Here is a 19,581-nt window from a genome sequence, read left to right as displayed (position 1 = left end):
GACACTTTTGCCAACCATCTAGAGGCTGCCAATGTCGAACAACTAGTATAAGTAGGAGAATGTAAGCTCTTTGTAAATCATTTTTTGGTAATTGAATGAATTGTTAGCCTTTGTGTGCTATTTGGAACTAAGTGTTCTTGCAGAAGTACTTATCCACCTATCAATTTGTTCTAAGTAACTCAGCCCTTTCATTGTTTCTAAACCATACACAGACAGCCCATCACATCCCCTGCATCACAAAGGATCACATTGTCTCAACCCTCTAGAGCTCACAAAAAAACCACAAGGAGAACCATTAATAACGATAGAAAAACAAACAGTAGATAGACAAAAGAAAATCCACGTCCTCCACTTATCATAAAAACCACCAAATTCATAAGAAAGCCCCAATTCACATGATCATAAGACTTCTCGACATCTAGTTTACAAAGCAATTCTGGCTGACCAGACTTCAATCTACTATCAAGGCATTCATTAGCAATAAGCACTGGGTTAAGAATCTGCCTCTTCAGAACAAAAGCATTCTGAGAAGCTGAAATTATATCTCCCATGACTGTGTGTAGTCGAGTAGCTAAAACTTTAGCAATAATTTTATAAACCCCCAACAAGACTAATAGGGCGAAAGTCCTTGACTTCTACTACAGCAGATTTTTTTGAAACGAGAGTAATGAAGGTTGCATTCATGCCTTTTTCAAACTGACCTTTAGAAAAAAAAAAAAAAAATGGTGAAAAACAGCCATAAGATCTGGTTTAAGAATCTCCCAGCAAGATTGGAAAAATGCCATGGGAAAACCACAAGGCCCGAGCAATTTGTCACCACTGAAATCCTTAATGACTTCAAATATCTTTGTCTCCTCAGAAGATCTCCCCAACCAGTCCACTTTATCTCTAGATATTGTTGGAAATTTCAACACTTTTGGAAAAGGTCTATTAAGTTGCTGCTTAGAATATAAATCCATGAAAATTTGAGTAATACAATCCACAATCATATCCTGATTAGAAGACAAAGTCCCATTAACCATAAGAGTCTCGATACCATTATTTCTTCTATTAGAATAGGCTATCCTATGAAAAATCTGGTATCGGCATCCCCCTGCCTCAAGTGCAACATCCTAGACTTTTGTCTCCAACTAAACTCCTCTAGCAAAGTGAACCTCTCAATTTCTGTACGGAGATTTACCTGTTCTAATTTTTCCTCAACTATTAGTAAATGAGTCTCCCCTCTAACATCTAAAGCACTCAATTTACTCCATAACTGCTGCTTCTTAATAGCAACATTGCCAAACTCAGTTTCATTCCACCGTTTAAGATCCACTTTCAAAGCTACCAACTTCTTAGCCAATGTATAACTACGAGTTCCTTGGAACAAATAAGATGCCCACCAGCAATCTGAAGATTGTTTGCTGATTTTTTTTTTTTTTTTTTTTGGGGTTTTATTTGTGTGTTTGAGAGGTTCAGCCATCCCGGATTGGTGTTATGGAGTGTTTTTTTCTTTTTTTCTTTTTTCTCTTTTTGGTTGAGTTGTTGGAGTTTAACTTGTTTTAAGACTTTGAGGAAAGCCTGTGTGGGAGATTGAGGTTTTGGAGCAATTAGTTGCAATCTCAAATCTCAGTGTTACAGTGAAGCTAAGTTGTACTTTGGGTTAGTTGTGATCAATGCCTGAAGAAAAATCTAGTCATGGCTGAGAGAAAAATTCACTGATCAAGGATAATTATATGTAATGTACTGGCCCAAGAGGCCCAATATATTGTAATTTGTAAGCCCATGTAGGGCTAACCCTAGTTCCTATATATACCCTACTAGGGTTCATTGCAATCAATAATTGAAAATACAATAAACATGTAGCTGATGTAGGAGACACAAAAAGATCTTTATTTTGCAGGTTAATTGTATTTTAATGGGTATTTTATTTTAGGCTCTAGTATTGAAGTAGGTTTATAATTACTTTTATTCAAAGTCAGGGTTATAAGTTGTTTTTGTAATAAGACAATTTTCCTACTCCTATTAGATAGAGGGCTTAGTTTTTGATCCCAGTCGAAAATACTTCCTTTTCCTATAAAAATTGGTGGAAGATGAGGTTGTGGATTCAAAACGCACTGGGTGAGCGTCTAACATGTTAGAATTATGGTTAAGTAATTAAACTTAGCATTTTTTAATAGCTTAAGCTTTTGGGAGAATTGGTAATTTAACATGGTATCAAAACAGGAGATCCTGAGTTCAATCACTGTCTTTACTCTACCTTCTATTTAAAATGTTATATTCCCACTTGTTGGGCCCCCACTTATCAAGGGAAAGTTTAGGCCCACAAATGAGGGGGAGTGTTAGAATTATGGTTAAGTGATTAAACTTACCATTTCTTAATAACTTAAGCTTTGGGGAGAATTGGCAGTTTAACAGAACATACCAATGAAAAAGGTATTATAAAACACTTTTTGTTGAGTTGAATATGCATAGAATCATACTATACATTCCACCAATAACTTAACGGACTTCATATGAAGAACACCAATTTTTCCACAAAATGCATATTCAATGAAGAAATGTTACACAAGACTATTACCTCAAAATAGATTGCTCTATCAGTTAGACTAAGTTTTCCTGGCCATGCCATATTGTTCTCCCATTTTAGAACAGGCCGCTTTCTGCTGGAAGCAATACATAAGACTCTCTCCTCATAAAACTGGGGACATTCTCGAATCTGGTATGATCTCCGTCCTTCATGCACTCTACACCAGAAACAGTAGAAGCTTGAATGCATTTTCAGATGAAGAAATATAGTTTGTAATTATATGCAATATGAACAGTAAAAGCTACAAAAGACATGTTATTCAAGAAATTACAATTCATTTTATGATGCACAAAATACCTTTCAAAGAAAGGGCAATGGCGGATAACTTAAGAGTCAAATTTTTGTGGGTTTTTTTTTTTGCCAAAGGTGCACCTCCCATTTCCATTTTTTAAAATATGTTTTAACTCAATCAGACATGTACCCAAGCCATGTCCATGTTCAATACATGTCCAAACTAATACAGTGGGACTTTTCAGATATCTGTTCTTCCTAACCTATTAGGAAGTGTGTTATTGTATAAAAAGAAATTACTAAGATGCTAAAGCATTGATTACAATATCACAAACCATATACACATAGATCAGAAGAAAATCATGAGCTCACTTGAGAAGTTCACTGATATAAGTTAGCCACACACTCAAAGAGATACCCTCTTCATCACCAGCAAGTGCCTTGAATAGATTGTGCACAGTCGACCGATCAGCCACACCAGAAACAGCTGGAGCTATACGAACAAAAGCCTTTTCTCTAACAAGCTTCCTCTACAATTGCAACAAAATATTGATATGTTTAAATTTATCATACTCAATATTAAACTAATTGTTGAAAGAGAGAAAAGAAACTGTCAACAGCCATTACATCCAGATGAGAAATCAAAGTAAAATGCTCCTACCAGCTACACGTTCATCAAATTTCCACTTACAATAACAACAACCAAGCCTTAGTCCTTAAGTTTGGGGTCTCCTATGGATCCTCAGCAGATTAATCAAGGTCAGCCATATGAGTGGTATATAATAAAATATATGTCATGGAAATTGCAAATATTCTAGTTTATTCCCACTTTCCAGAAGAAAACCACACTCTGCAATCTTAACTTGCTATACTTGAGAATAACTGAAGGATGTAGAAAATGATAAACAAGTGAAGGAGATGAGGTCATTCACCCATCATTATATAATTAAATAATAGTGAAACTAATACCAAGAAAAATGTCATTAGAAGTACTTATTATCAGTACCAAAAAGCTTAGCTAGGAGGGGGGGAGGGGGAAGAGCAAGAAAAAGGGAGCCCACTAGAACACAAACATATGAGCCCCTCTCCTAGCTAGGGAGTTATGATATAGCAGTCAAATATGAATTGCTTTCTAAGGATCAGGATCATCAACTGTGAGAATGCATGTCTCCTTTTGACCTATCAAATGCAGGCTGATGAGAATGCGATGTCACTATCCAATCCCTAACTATCTTATATAGCAAGAAATCATTTATTTCTTGAATGATCTCAAAATAGAAAAATGTTCATTATCTGCAAAGATGTACACCAATCTATATTTATATATATCTAAAAGTTGAAGTATAGTATTTATTATTTCTACGCTCCTGTGGAGCTACATTATCCACTTATTTTTTTATCTTTTCTTTTCTCTTTTTAAACTTTTCTTCTCCCAATTCTCAAAATAAAAAATAAAAAATAAAAAATAAATAAAAAACCTCTTCTTCTCCCTATTAGCTCACACCTACTTTATACTTCTTCCAACTTTTCTCCTCCTTTCTTGCCTCTTTATCTCCCCCCACTACTTTATTCTTTACCATTACACTTCCTTCATCCTTTTATCTTTCTTATATTTTGACTCTTCTTCTCCCTATTTTATTTTGTATAAATTTGATATCATTTCTCCCATTCAATTCATATTTTTCCCACATTTACAAATATGTGAGTTCTCTCTCTCTCCCTCTCTCTCTCTCTCTCTCTCCTTTCTTTTGGTGGATTTTTGTTCTTCCTTATAACTCTAATTAAGGTTGATGGTTCCCTTTTTTTTCTTCAATATGTGTTTTGGTAGTGTGTGTGTGTGTGTGTGTTTTTTTTTTTTTTTCATTTCCCTTCACAAAAGTCTTCTCTTTCCCTTTTATATACTTTTTAATGATACACAAAATATTATAAATAAATTTTATTAAAAAATGAATATGTTCACTAACTTACCTTTTGAATTCCTAAAAAATTGTATTGTCTCATTTTGGTACGACATAAATTATATATAGTACATTTTTTATTGTTTCTATAATAAATGAAAACGTGATTATGAAATAAATTACTCTCCATTAAATTAGACTAAATTGCCAAAATATATATATATATATATATATAACAAGATCACCATAAAAAAATTATCACACGCAATGATCGGGTTTGCAATTAATGCATATAAAAACCCATGCTTTTTCTTCTAATCTTTCCTTTTATTCCGTGATTGATCATAAGAAGAGTTTAATTATCTTAATAAACACAAAGCTCAAACCACTAATTGCCACTGAAGTCAGTAAAGAAACTCACAACATTCCAGAGGTGGTTTAGCAAATAAATGACAAAAAATGAACCTGAAAATAAGCTTTCTCTGAAGCATTTGCAAGCTCTTCTTGGTAAGGATTCTCCCATGCAAGCATTGTAGTTTAATTATCTTAATAAACACAAAGCTCAAACCACTAATTGCCACTGAAGTCAGTAAAGAAACTCACAACATTCCAGAGGTGGTTTAGCAAATAAATGACAAAAAATGAACCTGAAAATAAGCTTTCTCTGAAGCATTTGCAAGCTCTTCTTGGTAAGGATTCTCCCATGCAAGCATTGTTATGAATATCAGTCTCTGGAATGCAGGCTCCTGCAAATGGGCCAAGGTTTGTCCAAAAACAAGAAGAAAATCTGTAAGTGTAGAAGATCCAAAACTTACATTTATTGAGTTTGAAATTTATAATTAAAAAATGTAAATTATTAATTATTAAAAAATTATTTTTTTAAAAAAATTACAAATGACACCTTTTAAGTTTGGTCATTTTTTATTTTCATTCCTCATTTTTCATTTGTGTCATTTTAGTCCATTAAGTCTACATTAGTTGTCAACATTAGTCTTTCCATCACAAACTACCGTTAAGCATTAAAAACTCTTTTTTTAATATTAACAAACTAATAATATTTTAAATAAAATAGCAACTATAATAAAACAATAATAAATATCTCACATGCCCAACAATAGCACCGTTCCAATTACCAATACCAACTAAGCAACAAATTCAAAAACATGATTTACCTAAAAAATTGAAAAGCTAAAAACATCTAGCAATAAAATTCAGCCATGTAGAAAAGAAGGTGAAATTGAAAAGAAAGAAAACAAATAAAGGAGACAAAAGGGGGTTTTGGCCATTGCTAAGGAAAAAGAAAGGAAATAGATCTGATGGTTAGATGAGAAAGAAGAGGGTTAGTGAGATTAGAGAAGAAAAAGTAGAAAGAAGATGAATCAGTAAGAAATCCATTGGATTTTATGGTGGACAAGCATCTACCCCCTGTCCCAAGTGCCAAGCTCCACCTCATTTGCAGCTATGGACTAAAAATGACAAGATTTATAATTGTAATGATCCGAGGAAAGCGCTAGCCACCTCTGCGCTTATAACCCAAAAAGACTAGTCAGGTTACAAGTGGGCTCCTCGCAACCACCTATAAACCCAACATCCACCTCATAAACACCTAATGTAGGACAGCCTATGCTTGTACAGCCAGCACAACACACAATCAAACAATCCAATCCAATTAAATCAGCACAATTTGGGCTATCACAATCTCCCCCACTTAAATTCCCAACGACCTCATATGGGCCCAAGTTGTGCTGCAACCCAGTCCAAGTAACATGACGTTACCACTTACTAGATTTTCTTTGATACCATTTATAACGACCTGATAAAAGCACTAGCCACATCTGCTAGCGACATCTACTCTTATACCCCAAAAGGACTAGTCAAATTATAATTGGGACTCCTCACAAACACTTAGAAACCCAAAATCCACCTAGTAAATACCCAATGTAGAACTCAGTCCACACCCACACAACCCATACTCAAAAATTCCTATTCGACTAAATTCACACAATTTGAGGCATCACATTAAGCTTTACAACATTTTGACTATTATTTTATTGCAGAGATATCATATCAATTTGTGGTGGATTTCACCGCTGTGTCAATTGGGTTTGGTCACTCCTCCTGTGGTGCCTCTCATAGATAATCAATGCTATCCACACAACCACATTAGCCAAACTCTTTGGCAAGAGCCAGGAACTCTCTCACATGCAGAAAACACGGTCGAACAGGTAAATTCAAGAAGGCATTTTGTTCATATATATTACCTTTACAGAAACTACGAAGGTAAGTCTCCTGAATGATGAGTATCAAAATGTTTATGTTATCACAGAAGACTGCAGCCTCCATAGAGTCACTCCTCCCAGAGATGGGATGAGAAAGGAGAGAAAGAATGAATTTTATTTTTATTTAGGAAAAATGTAAATAAATTTTCAAATTTAAAAATGAAAAAATGAAAAAAAAAAATTAATGGTTAAGGATAGTTTATAACAGAAGGATCAATGTTGACAACAAATGTAAACTCCACAGACTAAAATGACAAAAATAAAACTTAAGGGATGAAAATGATAATTGACCAAACTTAAAAGGTGTAATTTGTATTTTTACCTAAAAAAAAAAAAAAAGTTTCTAGATGGAAGATTACCAATTGACAAATCTTACATATCAGTAAGATTAATAAGTCCCAGAACTTACAGCTAATTCTTAACCCCAACTTTACCATTTTTTTTTTTTTTTTGATAAGTAATAAGATTTATTGATATCAGAAAGGGACACTCTAGTACAAAGGGAGTGTACAAGGGGGTCAAATACAAAAATTACAAGAATCAAGAAAAACAAAGATAGAAGAGAATGATTGGTTTTGCAAGGTAGACAACCAATCCAAAATGATTAGTATGGGTCTAACACCTACTGTTTCTTTCCCTCCAAAGACACCATATTAAACAATGGGGAATAATTATCCACATTTTAACATTTCAAGGAGGACCAAACCGGCCTTGCCAGCAAGGGGGTTTGGGGAGGATAAAATCTAATCATACGGAAAATCATATGGAGAATCAAAATCTAATCAAGGTCGGCATCACATAAAATTAGAGTGTCATCAGCAAAAAGAAGATAAGACACCACCAAAGATCTTCCCTCCAAATTACCCACACAAAAACCTAACATGGTCTAACACCTACTGTTTCTTTCCCTCCAAAGACACCATATTAAACAATGGGGAATAATTATCCACATTTTAACATTTCAAGGAGGACCAAACCGGCCTTGCCAGCAAGGGGGTTTGGGGAGGATAAAATCTAATCATACGGAAAATCATATGGAGAATCAAAATCTAATCAAGGTCGGCATCACATAAAATTAGAGTGTCATCAGCAAAAAGAAGATAAGACACCACCAAAGATCTTCCCTCCAAATTACCCACACAAAAACCTAACATACAACCTTCCTAGACAGCTTTATCCAACATTCTTCCAAGAGCTTCCATGACCAAGACAATAGCAAAGGAAACAAAAGATCACATTGTCTCAACCCTCTGGAACTCTCAAAAAAAACCAAAGGGAGAACCATTAATCAAAATAGAGAAACAAACAGTAGATAGAAAAAAGAAAATGCACTGCCTCCACTTATCAAAGAACCCACTACACTCTAGCAACTTAATAAGAAAACCCCAAATAACATGATCAAAAGCCTTCTCAACATCTAGTTTACAAAGTAACCCTAGTAGACCGGTCTTCAATCTATTATCAAGGCATTTCATTAGCAATAAGTTCAAGGTCGAGAATCTACCCGTTCAGAACAAAAGAATTCTGAGAAGCTGAAATAATAGCTCCCATGACCGTGCATAATCAAGTAGCCAAGACTTTAGCAATAATTTTATAAACCCCCCAACAAGACTAATCAGCCGAAAGTTCCTCACTTCAACTGCTGCAATTTTTTTTCGGATGAGAGTAATGAAGGTTGTATTCAATAGTGTGGAAAGCATCTAAATTTTACGTGTCCTCCATTTATTGCTGTTCTGCTGTTCTCTGCTTTCTAAAAGTAGTTCTCCAGGAATAAGGTGCCAACATGTTTCTTGGTGTGGAAAACAGCTTGGTGTTTAAAACCGGAAAACCTTTTTTTTTTTTTTTTAACGTTTACCAAGCAGGGCATTAGTCTTTACTCTTTTCCATTTATTGGACTTTACAGAACAATGAAAAATTATATAAAACTGCATGCTAAAAGTTTTGACACTGATTACTATAGACTTGATCTTAGATGGCAAGAATACTCCCCATGAGCATATAAAAGTCAAAGACTAGAGAACAGAAGCAAGGGAAACAGAAAAGGAACCGAGGAATACATGCATGGCCTATGAGATCAGGAAAAAAAAAAAAAAAAACTGTTTTAGACCAGAGATTCATAAGTTTATTTGCTGTAAAGGATTTCCGTTGTACACAGACTTAAATAAAGCCCAATAAAATCTATACCAACCACTTACTATAATCTAAGAATAAGTATTACAAACCTTGAGAGAAGGAAGAATATCAGAACTATCCCTTGACAAGAATCTAAAGCAGCAATACTCAACCAAATTACGGGCATCATTATATACAGATTCAGGAACGAGTGCTTTAAATATTTTCTGCATTTTCTGCCCAGTCAATCCATTCATCCTGCATATCTTAAGTTGGAGAGTCAAATCACAATTCCCTTATTAGTACAATAGGCATAAAAAACTTAGCAAGCCCTTAAAAACAAAAGTTAATAATAGAATAAAATGGGTTATAGTCTTTCCCCTTTAACGGTTCCTTATTTTTTTTGATAAGCAAGAATGATATATATACAAAAGTCTACTCTATGCATGAAGAACATAGAGCAAACCCAAAAAGTACAAGAAGAAGAAAACAGAGAAAAAACACAATAGAAAACCAAACAACAGAATAATTACAAAAGAGAAAGGGAGCAAAGAAAAGAAGAGAGGGAATCACTAGACGTGAGTCCCCAAATCCAAGACCAATCAAAAAGAGTTCCACTAAAAGAAGCAAGCATCTGACCACCGGAACTATCCAAATCCTCAAAAATTCTCTGATTCTGTTCCTTCCAAATACACCATAGGATGCACAACAGGACTAAATTCCAAATTTGAGACGAATGCTTCCCCAGCCAATTCCACCAACCAAAAAGCAAATCTGGAATCAATCTAAGTATAACCCAAGACAAGCCAAAAGTTATAAAAACAAAGCTCCATAACCAATACGCCATCTCACAATGAAGAAGTAAGTGGTCTACTGTCTCTCCACAATGACGGCACATAATGCACCAATCCACAAAATCCAGTCTCTTCAATCTCAAGTTATCTCCCATAAGGATCTTATTCCAAACTACACACCAAACAAAAAAAGAAACTCGCCTAGGGGCTTTTACTCTCCAAATAGCTTTCCAAGGAAAGGCAGTTGAGGGAGAATCCCTTAATTCGTTATAATATGACCGGATGTCAAAAACCCCATCAGGCTTCAATTTTCATCTCATCCGGTCTCCAGCATCCATAGGATGAGTATCGGCTCCCAAAATACGAAGAAAATGCAGCCCTTCATCCATCTCCCAATCATTAAAATCCCTAATAAAACGAACATCCCAACTTCTTCTCTCCTCCACCCCCTGCCTTGGCAAAGAAGCTTCTACAGAAACCTCCTTATCAATGGCAATACCATACAACCTTGAAAATGCCAATTGAAAAGGTTGATCCCAATACTACCCATCCTGCCAAAACCTCACTCTATTCCCCAACCCAACAACAAACTGACAATTTTTGCTGAAATCCTCCCAACCCATGCAAATACCTCTCCATAAACCACACCCATGAACTCCCCTACCCAACTTAGAGGTCCATCCCCCCATTCTTCCCCATATTTTGAAACTACCACCCTTCTCCATAACCGATCCTCTTCCTTTCCAAATCACCACAACCATTTCCCCAGTAAGGCCTTATTGAAGGTAATAAGTTTCCTTATCCCCAAGCCACCATTGGCTATAGGCGCACAAACTTTATCCCAACCTACCAGATGAATCTTGCTATCATCTCATAGAAAATCCCTTTGCAACTTTTCAATTTTATTAGCCACATGAGCAGGAATTGTGAATAGCGATAGAAAGTAAGTCGAAAGACTAGATAGCATACTCTTGAGTAACAACAATCGACCCCTCTTAGACAAATACAACTTCTTCCACCCGGCTAATTTCCACTCAATTTTTTCCAAAATTGGATTCCAAATTGAAAGGGAATTATGTGAAGCCCCCAACAACATGCCAAGAATCAAGATACGACATAGGAAAAGTTCCAACTCTACAGCCCAAGATTTCAGCCAGGGCATGCACATCAGCAACCTCCCCTATTGGAACCATTTCACTCTTATGCACATTGACCTTCAATCCTGTTACCGCCTGAAAACTAAGTAACAACAACCGAATATGAAAAATTTTCTCCAAATCTACACCACAAAATAGGATAATATTGTATGCAAACAATAGATGAGAAACACGTTCCCCACCAACCCTCCTACCCTCAAGATTAAAACCATGGATCAAATCAGCTCCCTCCACTCTTCTCAACATCCTACTAAACACCTCCATCATGATCAAAAACAACATGGGAGATAGCGGATCTCCTTGTCTTAAACCCCTTAAACTACTAAAGAAATCAGCTGGAGACCCATTAATCAAAACAGGGAACTGAATCGTGGATATGCAAGAACGGATCCACTTACACCACTTCACTCCAAAGCTCATCCTATTTAACAAATACAGCAAAGCCTCCCAATTCACATGATTGTAGGCTTTCTCCATATCAAGCTTATAAATGACACCACTTACACCACTTCACTCCAAAACCCATCCTATTTAACAAATATAGCAAAGCCTCCCAATTTACATGATCATAGGCTTTCTCCATATCAAGCTTATAAATGACATCAGGAACCCTGCTCTTCCCTCAGCTATCCACACACTCATTTGCAATAAGAACCGAATCAAGGATTTGTCTCCCACCCACAAAACTATTCTGATTCTCAGAGATCAACTGATCTAAAACTACTCTCAAACGGTTTGCTAAGACCTTAGCCAAGATTTTATACACACTCCCCACCAAGCTAATAGGACAGAAATCACTAATATTAGAGGCATCGTTCTTTTTAGGAGTTAATGCGATGAAGGTAGCATTAAGGGATTTTTCGAACTTGCAATGATGGAAAAACTCTTCAAAGACCGCTGAGACGTCTTTCTCCACTACCCTCTAACAATGATGATAGAACGCCATCGTAAACTTATCCGGACCTAGAGCTTTCTCCCCATCCAAGTCACTTACAACTTGAAGAATCTCCTCTCTCTCAAACTTCCTTTCAAGCCAAACCCTCTCCATATTCCCAATACAATCAAATTCCAAACCCTCTCCTTATTCGTAATGGATAATATTTAAAAGAGGAAAAGAAAGGTGGGATTCCATGTTATGCATATATCACTGAGGGCATGATGTATGAGGCTTAGTCAGATATCCAAGATCAAGTGGTGGATTTTTAAAAGAAGTTATATCAAGAGTCTGAATCTTGGAGGCCCACTATTAAAGGGTTAGAGTTTGCTAGTCTGGATGAATCCAATCAACTTTCACTAGAAAATGAGTTTGAAAAGGAGGAGATCATTGCGGCTCTTAGAGAGGCTAAGGGTGATAAGGCTCCTAGTCCTAATGGCTTTACCATGGCTTTCTTTCAAAAGTGTTGGTGTGTGCTTAAGAGGGATGTTATGGCTTTCTTTGCAGACTTTCATAGACAAAGCATCTTTAAGAAATCTCTCAATGCCACCTTTCTGTGTTTGTGTTTGATACCCAAGAAGATCAACACGGTTAACAATAAAGATTTTCGTCCTATTAGCCTTGCGGGTAGTTTGTACAAACTTCTATCAAAGGTGTTGGCTAATAGGCTACTATGTGTGTTGGATAAACTTATATCCAATTCCCAGAATTCCATTGTTGGGGGAAGACAAATTCTTTACTCTATTCTCATCACAAACGAATGCTTGGATAGTAGATTGAAGAGTGTATTTCGGGTGTGATTGTCAAGTTGGATATTGAGAAGGCTTATGATTATGTGAATTGGAGTGCTTTGTTTTACCTTATGGAGAGGTGGGTTTTGGAAAGAAGTGGAAGAGATGGATGAAGGCATGTATTTCTACAGTACATTTTTCAATGCTTATTAATTGGTCTACAACTGATTTTTTTGGCAGTTCTCACAGCCTTCGCAAGGGGACCCCTTATCTCCACTCCTTTTCCAATTGGTGATGGAGGAACTGAGTCCGTTATTGAAGAGGACAGAAAAGGGAGGTTTTGTTAGTGGTTTCCAAGCAAGTTCAAATGCGGGAGGAGGTTTGTATATTACTATATTTCTCATCTTCTATTTGCTAATGATATTATTCTTTTTTGTGATGCATCCAAGGAACCAAGTATTACATATCCGAATGGTGTTGATTTCTTTGAAGCTATCAAAGGCTTGAAAGTAAATGTTGGTAAGAGCGAGATTGTGCTGATTAGTGAGGTTAAGAATTTGGATGCTCTGGCTTGTATTTTATGTTGTTGTAAGGTTGGTTGTTTGCCCATGACTAATTTGGGTATGCCTCTTGAGGCTCATTATAAGGATTCTTTGATTTGGAACCCTATTATAGAAAGGATGGAGAAAAAGCAGTCAGGTTGGAAGCAATTATATTTGCTAAAAAGGAGCAAGCTTACTTTATTGAAGAGCACTCTATCAAGCCTTCCCACTTATTATCTATCTTTGTTTACTATTTCAAAACATGTGGTGGATAGATTAGAGAGGATTCAAAGAAATTTCCTTTGGAGGAAATCTGATGAAGTTTTAAATATCCATTTGTTGCTTGGGAAAAGGTTGTTTGGCCAATGGAGGCAAGTGATTTGGGGATCTAGAGGATTGGGATGTTTAACTAAGCTTTGCTTGGACAGTAGCTATGGCGTTTTGGGTAGGAAGTCACCCATTTATGGCGTCAGGTTATAGCCACCAAATATGGAAGGCTAATGGAGGTTGGTGCACTATTTTTGTTAGAGGGACACATGGTTGTGGGATATGGAAGAACATTAGGAAAGGTTCAAAGAATTTTTTTAGTCATGTGGTGTATGCGGCAGGAGAGGGCCTTCGCATTCAGTTCCAGTTCGACCCTTGGAGTAGTCCTATTTCTTTGAAAGACTTGTATCTGGAATTGTTTGCCTATGTTTTTTTTTTTGATAAGTAAAATTGTTTGCCTATGTTATGGCTCAAGAAGCTTGGATCTCTAATCTAGCTTTTATTGCACCAAATGGGTAAGGTAGGAGCTAGAACTTACTTTTCCGTCATGACTTTAATGATTGGGAGTTGTAGAGATTTTACTCTTTCTTTGAGCATATTTCCTCCAAAATACCAAGGGGGAGGGTGATGATATCTTGATTTGACAGTTGACTTGTAGTGGTGCTTTTTATGTGGGCTCTTTTTATAATTCATTATTGGAAGCCCATTTTGTTTCTTTCACTTAGCAGAGCATTTGGTGTGTTAAGGTACCTAAAAGAGTGTCTTTTCTTTTTATGGACAACTGCTAAAGGCGGGATTCTTACAATAGATAACCTTGTTAAGAAAAACTTACCTCTTGTTAATAGGTGTTGCCTATGTCATTGTGATGAGAAAACTATGGATCATCTTTTACTCTATTGTAAGTTTGCTATGCTTCGTGGAGTGAAGTCTTTCTTATGTTTGGGGCTCAGTGGGTAATGTCAAATACAGTTGTCTCTCTCCTGTTTGCATGGAGGAATTGGTTAGGGACTTATTCTTCAAATGTTTGGAATATGGTACCGGCATATCTTATGTGGTTAATCTAGAAGGAACGCAATGCCCAAACATTTGAGGACATTGAGAGACCGGTAGATCTATTAAAGTTTGTACTAGCTAGGACGTTGTTTGAGTGGTCTCATGTTTGGGGTTTTATGCATTGCTTTTCCATGTTTGATTCAGTATTTCTATTAGCTCTTCTCTCTGATTTGTTTGTATCCGCTTCAAGTGCAGTGAGTTTACTATCGTAAACACATTGCACTTTTCTTATCAATAAAACTTTTATTACCTATCAAAAAATATACATCAACAAAGCAGAGCCTCCATTTCAAAACTCCCAGAAATACATGATTATCAATTGGCATCTTGATCCAAAAATACCAAAAAATAATGATATTTCAGGTATATATACCCACTTAAAACATTTTGTCTTGTTTAGAGAGGCGCGCACACACGGATTTATATACCCACATACACACACACACACACATATATATATGAGTGGTGATGGTTATACACCGAGTGTATGGTACACACAATGTCATGCCAGCTGAAATCGTGTTTTGAAAACACCATTTCACAATTATAACTGAAATCGTGTTTTGAAAACACCATTTCACAATTATAACTGAAATCGTGTTTTCACAGGAAGTTTGTACAGAGTGTGCAATAAGGAGTGGGTAATAAAGTTCCACATCTTATGTTAAGTGAAAGTAAAAAGCTACAAATGTTATAACATATAATTCATCTCACTGAAAATTTCAGTTAACAAGTGAAGAAAAAATAACACTTTGGGAGACACCAATATGGAAAACTCTAGATAAAAATATTCACCTGCTAAATTGCTCAATAGATACGATAGCAGCTAAAGAGAGAATCCCATTCGGTGTTCTGCTCTGAATAGTCTGTTCTGCCATAAATATGTCCTCCATATCCGGAGCATCAAAAGCATTTCCAGGATCAGGCTTTCTACTTTGAACAGTTTTTGCAAATGGAGAAGCCACTTCACTAAAAAAATTTTGAGTTTTCAAAAGCCATAAGTTCAATCTTTCTTGCACTACATCTGTCAAGAAATAAAGAGTCGAGTAAGTACCAGAAGTAAAAGCAATGAGGAAGATTGTTACCATGGAACAAAAAGCATTTTATAAAGCACACTGATATGTCTACTTCAATCTCCTCTAACTCATATAAAGTATCCCAGATTGCTGTATCTTTCCAAATCACAATCCAATAAGAAGCTCCATTTTTTTATAAGTGAAATAATTTTTCATTAAAGAGAAAAGAGGGGAGTAGCTTAAGTACAAGACAAGTATACAAAAGGACCCCATAAAAGAAAGAAATGGGAGCTACAAGGTCAAAATGTCTAGCTCAAAGTATCTATAACATCCAACAAATCTGAAGCAGTACATGGCCTTGCAGCTTGATTCCATTTGCAAAGAGATCCCAAGAATTTTAACCTCATCTGAATTAACCACCATTCCTTTCCTTCAATGGTACGTGCAGTTCTTTCTCTCCACGTACCCCACATTAAACATGGCAGAATGGCCCCCCAATTTTTAGGCTGCATTTTTTTGTCCAATAGTTCACTTCCAACAAGTCAAAAAATTCAAACACTGAGAGACTGACTTCGGCATTAACCAACTCACTCCTAGTAAAATACAAATGTCCATAAATTTCGGGCTACCCCCTTCGGATTTGCACATACAATTCAACTCCAATCCATAATAATAATCTCTGGTATATAAAATTATCATTTATTATAATTTTACCCTTCACTGATGTTTAAACTTTTAAACCATGTAAGCAACATGAGGTAGAGCTCTAACTCACCAAATAGGTCTCCAAGGAAATGATTTATCATCCACCTCCCTCAACACATCATAGTAATTATGTACTCTCAATACCTAATTTTAAGAAGTTGACCAAACCTTCCTATCCTCCTGACCTTGCTGCACCTTAGCTGCATACAACTCCTCCAAACACGAATCAATGATCAATCCTGAACAGCTCGAATAAATTAAGAGTTCCAATGAATAGCATCATTTATGATCTCCAGATAGTCCGCCACTGTTGCCTATCTATTTCTTGCAATTTGGAAATGGTGCATTGCTTATAGGAAATACCCTAAGCCCCTACCTAACCCTTTCCCACCTTTCATTGCACCCAGGTTCAATTCAAAGAGTCACTCATAGGTGACAGCCCAACTTGTATATGCTATGGATCCATCCATGATAAAGTGTAATATATGACACTAAGCACAAACACAAGCGGAGTTCCTATGTCATACAGAACATACCCTGCAAATCTATCCCAACCTCGCCTTAATACTCTTCCATAATTATCTACATCCACGAGTGCTTCTTACCTCCCTTGTTGACCATAAACTTTTCCCAACAGGGCTTGACTGCAAACAAACTTGTTCTACTTTATTGAAGTATTGACTTCCCATGAATATACACACACATATGACATATGCAAGGCCCAAAACAATTTCTATAGATGATGATAAGAGATTAGGAAACTTTTCTCTATTTTTAATTCAGATGAAATTTGGCCCAAGGTGAAGATAGTTGCAATTTAAGGACAATCAATCCTTTGTCTAACTCAGGCCTTGGTTTGTAACATGTTTGCAATTTTTATGGTTTTTTTTCTTGTATACATTCACTGTCTTCCGATGTTTTTTCTTCTTCATTTTTTTTTTTTTTGGGTTAATTGCACTTTCATTCCTTTGCTATAAGCCTATAACCTCTAAACTTCAAAAACTGGTGGAAAGTCAAAATATTTTATAATAAAAAAATTTTAATACAACTTTAAATTTTATAAAAGTATGAATTTTCTATTTTACTGACAACAGAAGGTAAAGTTTTTTTTATTCATAATTAACAATAATTTAGGGGGACATTTTTTAGTTTAAGGGAAGTTGCAACTGCAGCATAGTTAAGGGACAAAATGCAATTGCACCCTTTTTTTTCTTTTATCTTTCATTCAATTAAATTTAATATTAGGGCAAATTACAACTTACCCATCAGTGGTTTGACCAAAATTTAAGTTGCTTATCTATGATTTGAAATTTGAAGCTTTGCCCACTTGAGGTTTGACCAAAATTTAAGTTTTCTACCAGTTTGAAATCCCATAATGCAAGTGTTCCGTGGGATTATTTTTGATCTTATTTAATTTTGTATTTTTATGTTTTTTTGTGTTTTTGGAGAAAGAGAAATATAGAAGTAAAGCAAAATTATATATTTAGCCTTTTATGAGTTACAGAACTCTAACTGTGCTAATCTCATGTGGGATAATGTGTCAAATTTTAAACTATAATTAGGTGGAACTTAAATTTAAGTCCAAATATTCAGTAGCACTTTTTATGTACCACATGCCGGTAAGCTAAATTTGCCCTTTATATTAATTACTTGTTAAACTCACTGATAGGCTTCACCTAGGAATACTAAGAAACCAGAAACACAAAAAATTAAAATTAAAATTTAAACAGATACAATAAGAAGACAAACTCACTAGTATTGATGTCAGTCAGCTTCCATCTATCCCCCAAAGACTGCCCAACAAGCTTGAACCTGTGCTTGTGCTCAGAAAAATTCTTTGCAGAATACCCAAACTTGCAAAAGTCCTTATTATGATGAAAAATCAAAGAACTGGGTGCAGCTGGGGATGGTTTCAACTGGGCAATTAGGGATTTTGAGATCATCTTTTTGAAGTACTAATAATAATAATAATAATAATACATGAAGCACAAAAATCTAGAGTATTGAGCAAGAACTTGGATTGAAGGGTACGCGGTTGACACTGACAGAGGGACTTTCACTTTGTGTATTTCTGTTTCGTGTTGAGCAAGAACAAGAACTTTTTTTGTGGGTCTCTCTGTTTGCAATGGCAACTGGTAAAGAGAGTAACGGTGACTGGTGAATGTTTTGCGTTGCGCTTGCGCGGAGTGGTGAGTACTGTTGCTGCTTGCTGGGTTTTTGTTTTTGTTTATGGCCTAAAAGTAAAACACAAACAAACAACATGGATAGATTAGATAGAGCCCAATCTTGAATATATTATACTTTTGGGCCTTAAAATTATGGCCTACACATGAAATAGCCTGCCTGCAGCGGTGAAGTACTAAAATTTAAACAAAAACCAAACGCACTTTTAATACAAGTAGAAAAACGATGTAAAAAAAAAATCCTATAGAACACAACTACAACTCATCCTTTATCTATCCTCTTCTTTCACCAAGACCAAGACCATTATCATTATGTATGCAGTCCTAACCGGCGAATGCCCATTTTTTGTCCCAATTCAAATGATAGTTTGTCTCCGACGCTTAAAGGGATATTTATTATAGCTTCCGCTTCTTTAATCTATAGGCCAGAAATTTTGGTCTATTAGACTTGAATTCCAACAAAGCACTATTACGTAGCATGTGTACCAACCCTCCACCAATACCCCATTTCAATAACATGCTTTGAACCAATTAGGCTTTGTCAATTGTCATGCATGTCATCCCCTTCCTTGATGCAACGGCATTTGCAAAAAAAAAAAAAAAAAATGGAAAGTCTGTGTTTGAACACCTTATGAATTAAATGTGTGTTCTTCTTTCATTTGCTTGGCTAATAGGACATCATTGAATTTTTTTTTTTTTTTTTAATCTCTCTAAAATTCCATCTCGCCTTGATATTTAGCTTACAAACCCAAATAGAGACCCAAATCCACAGGTTCTCAAGGCTTTTGGGCTACAAAGCCCTAAATTAGGCCATAGATATGAAGACACAAAAGAGGGACTTCACAAAAAGGGGTTGATGGTCTTAAATCTGCCATAAATAAATAAGTTGCAATGTATGTTTGTGGGTCCCCAACCAACATAAGCCCAAATTGGGTGACCCAGTTAGCAACTCAAGCCTATAGAGAGAACTTGCATATTACTATCAAGCCCAAGGAGATGAGGTTTGGCTGAAAAGGGAGAGAAGATTGAATGGGTGGTTGGTTGGCACTTGGCACACCTCCTTGGTGTTGTTTGGTGAATGTTTTGCGTTGCGCTTGCGCGGAGTGGTGA

The 19,581-nt window shown here is 36.0% G+C and overlaps 1 protein-coding gene across 1 annotated transcript in view; it reads right to left on the bottom strand.

Annotated features, from left to right (window-relative positions):
- LOC112003027 (uncharacterized) overlaps positions 1 to 18,521 on the bottom strand; it is a 34,735-nt gene extending 16,214 nt beyond the window's left edge. The window contains exons 1-6 of the mRNA XM_024035195.2: positions 18,042 to 18,521; positions 15,363 to 15,591; positions 9,200 to 9,347; positions 5,346 to 5,444; positions 3,173 to 3,330; positions 2,561 to 2,726 (exon numbers count right to left, since the gene is read on the bottom strand). Of these exons, the coding sequence (XP_023890963.2) occupies positions 2,561 to 2,726; positions 3,173 to 3,330; positions 5,346 to 5,444; positions 9,200 to 9,347; positions 15,363 to 15,591; positions 18,042 to 18,231 (990 nt within the window). The 5' untranslated portion in view covers positions 18,232 to 18,521. The remainder of the gene's footprint in view (positions 1 to 2,560; positions 2,727 to 3,172; positions 3,331 to 5,345; positions 5,445 to 9,199; positions 9,348 to 15,362; positions 15,592 to 18,041) is intronic.
- Positions 18,522 to 19,581: the final 1,060 nt, after the last annotated feature.

Source organism: Quercus suber, unplaced genomic scaffold (genome assembly GCF_002906115.3).
Source record: "Quercus suber isolate HL8 unplaced genomic scaffold, Cork oak 2.0 scaffold_823, whole genome shotgun sequence".
In the NCBI taxonomy this organism is placed as follows: domain Eukaryota; kingdom Viridiplantae; phylum Streptophyta; class Magnoliopsida; order Fagales; family Fagaceae; genus Quercus; species Quercus suber.
The sequence above is the reverse complement of the archived record's forward strand: the minus strand, read 5'-3'. Positions and strand labels throughout refer to the sequence as shown.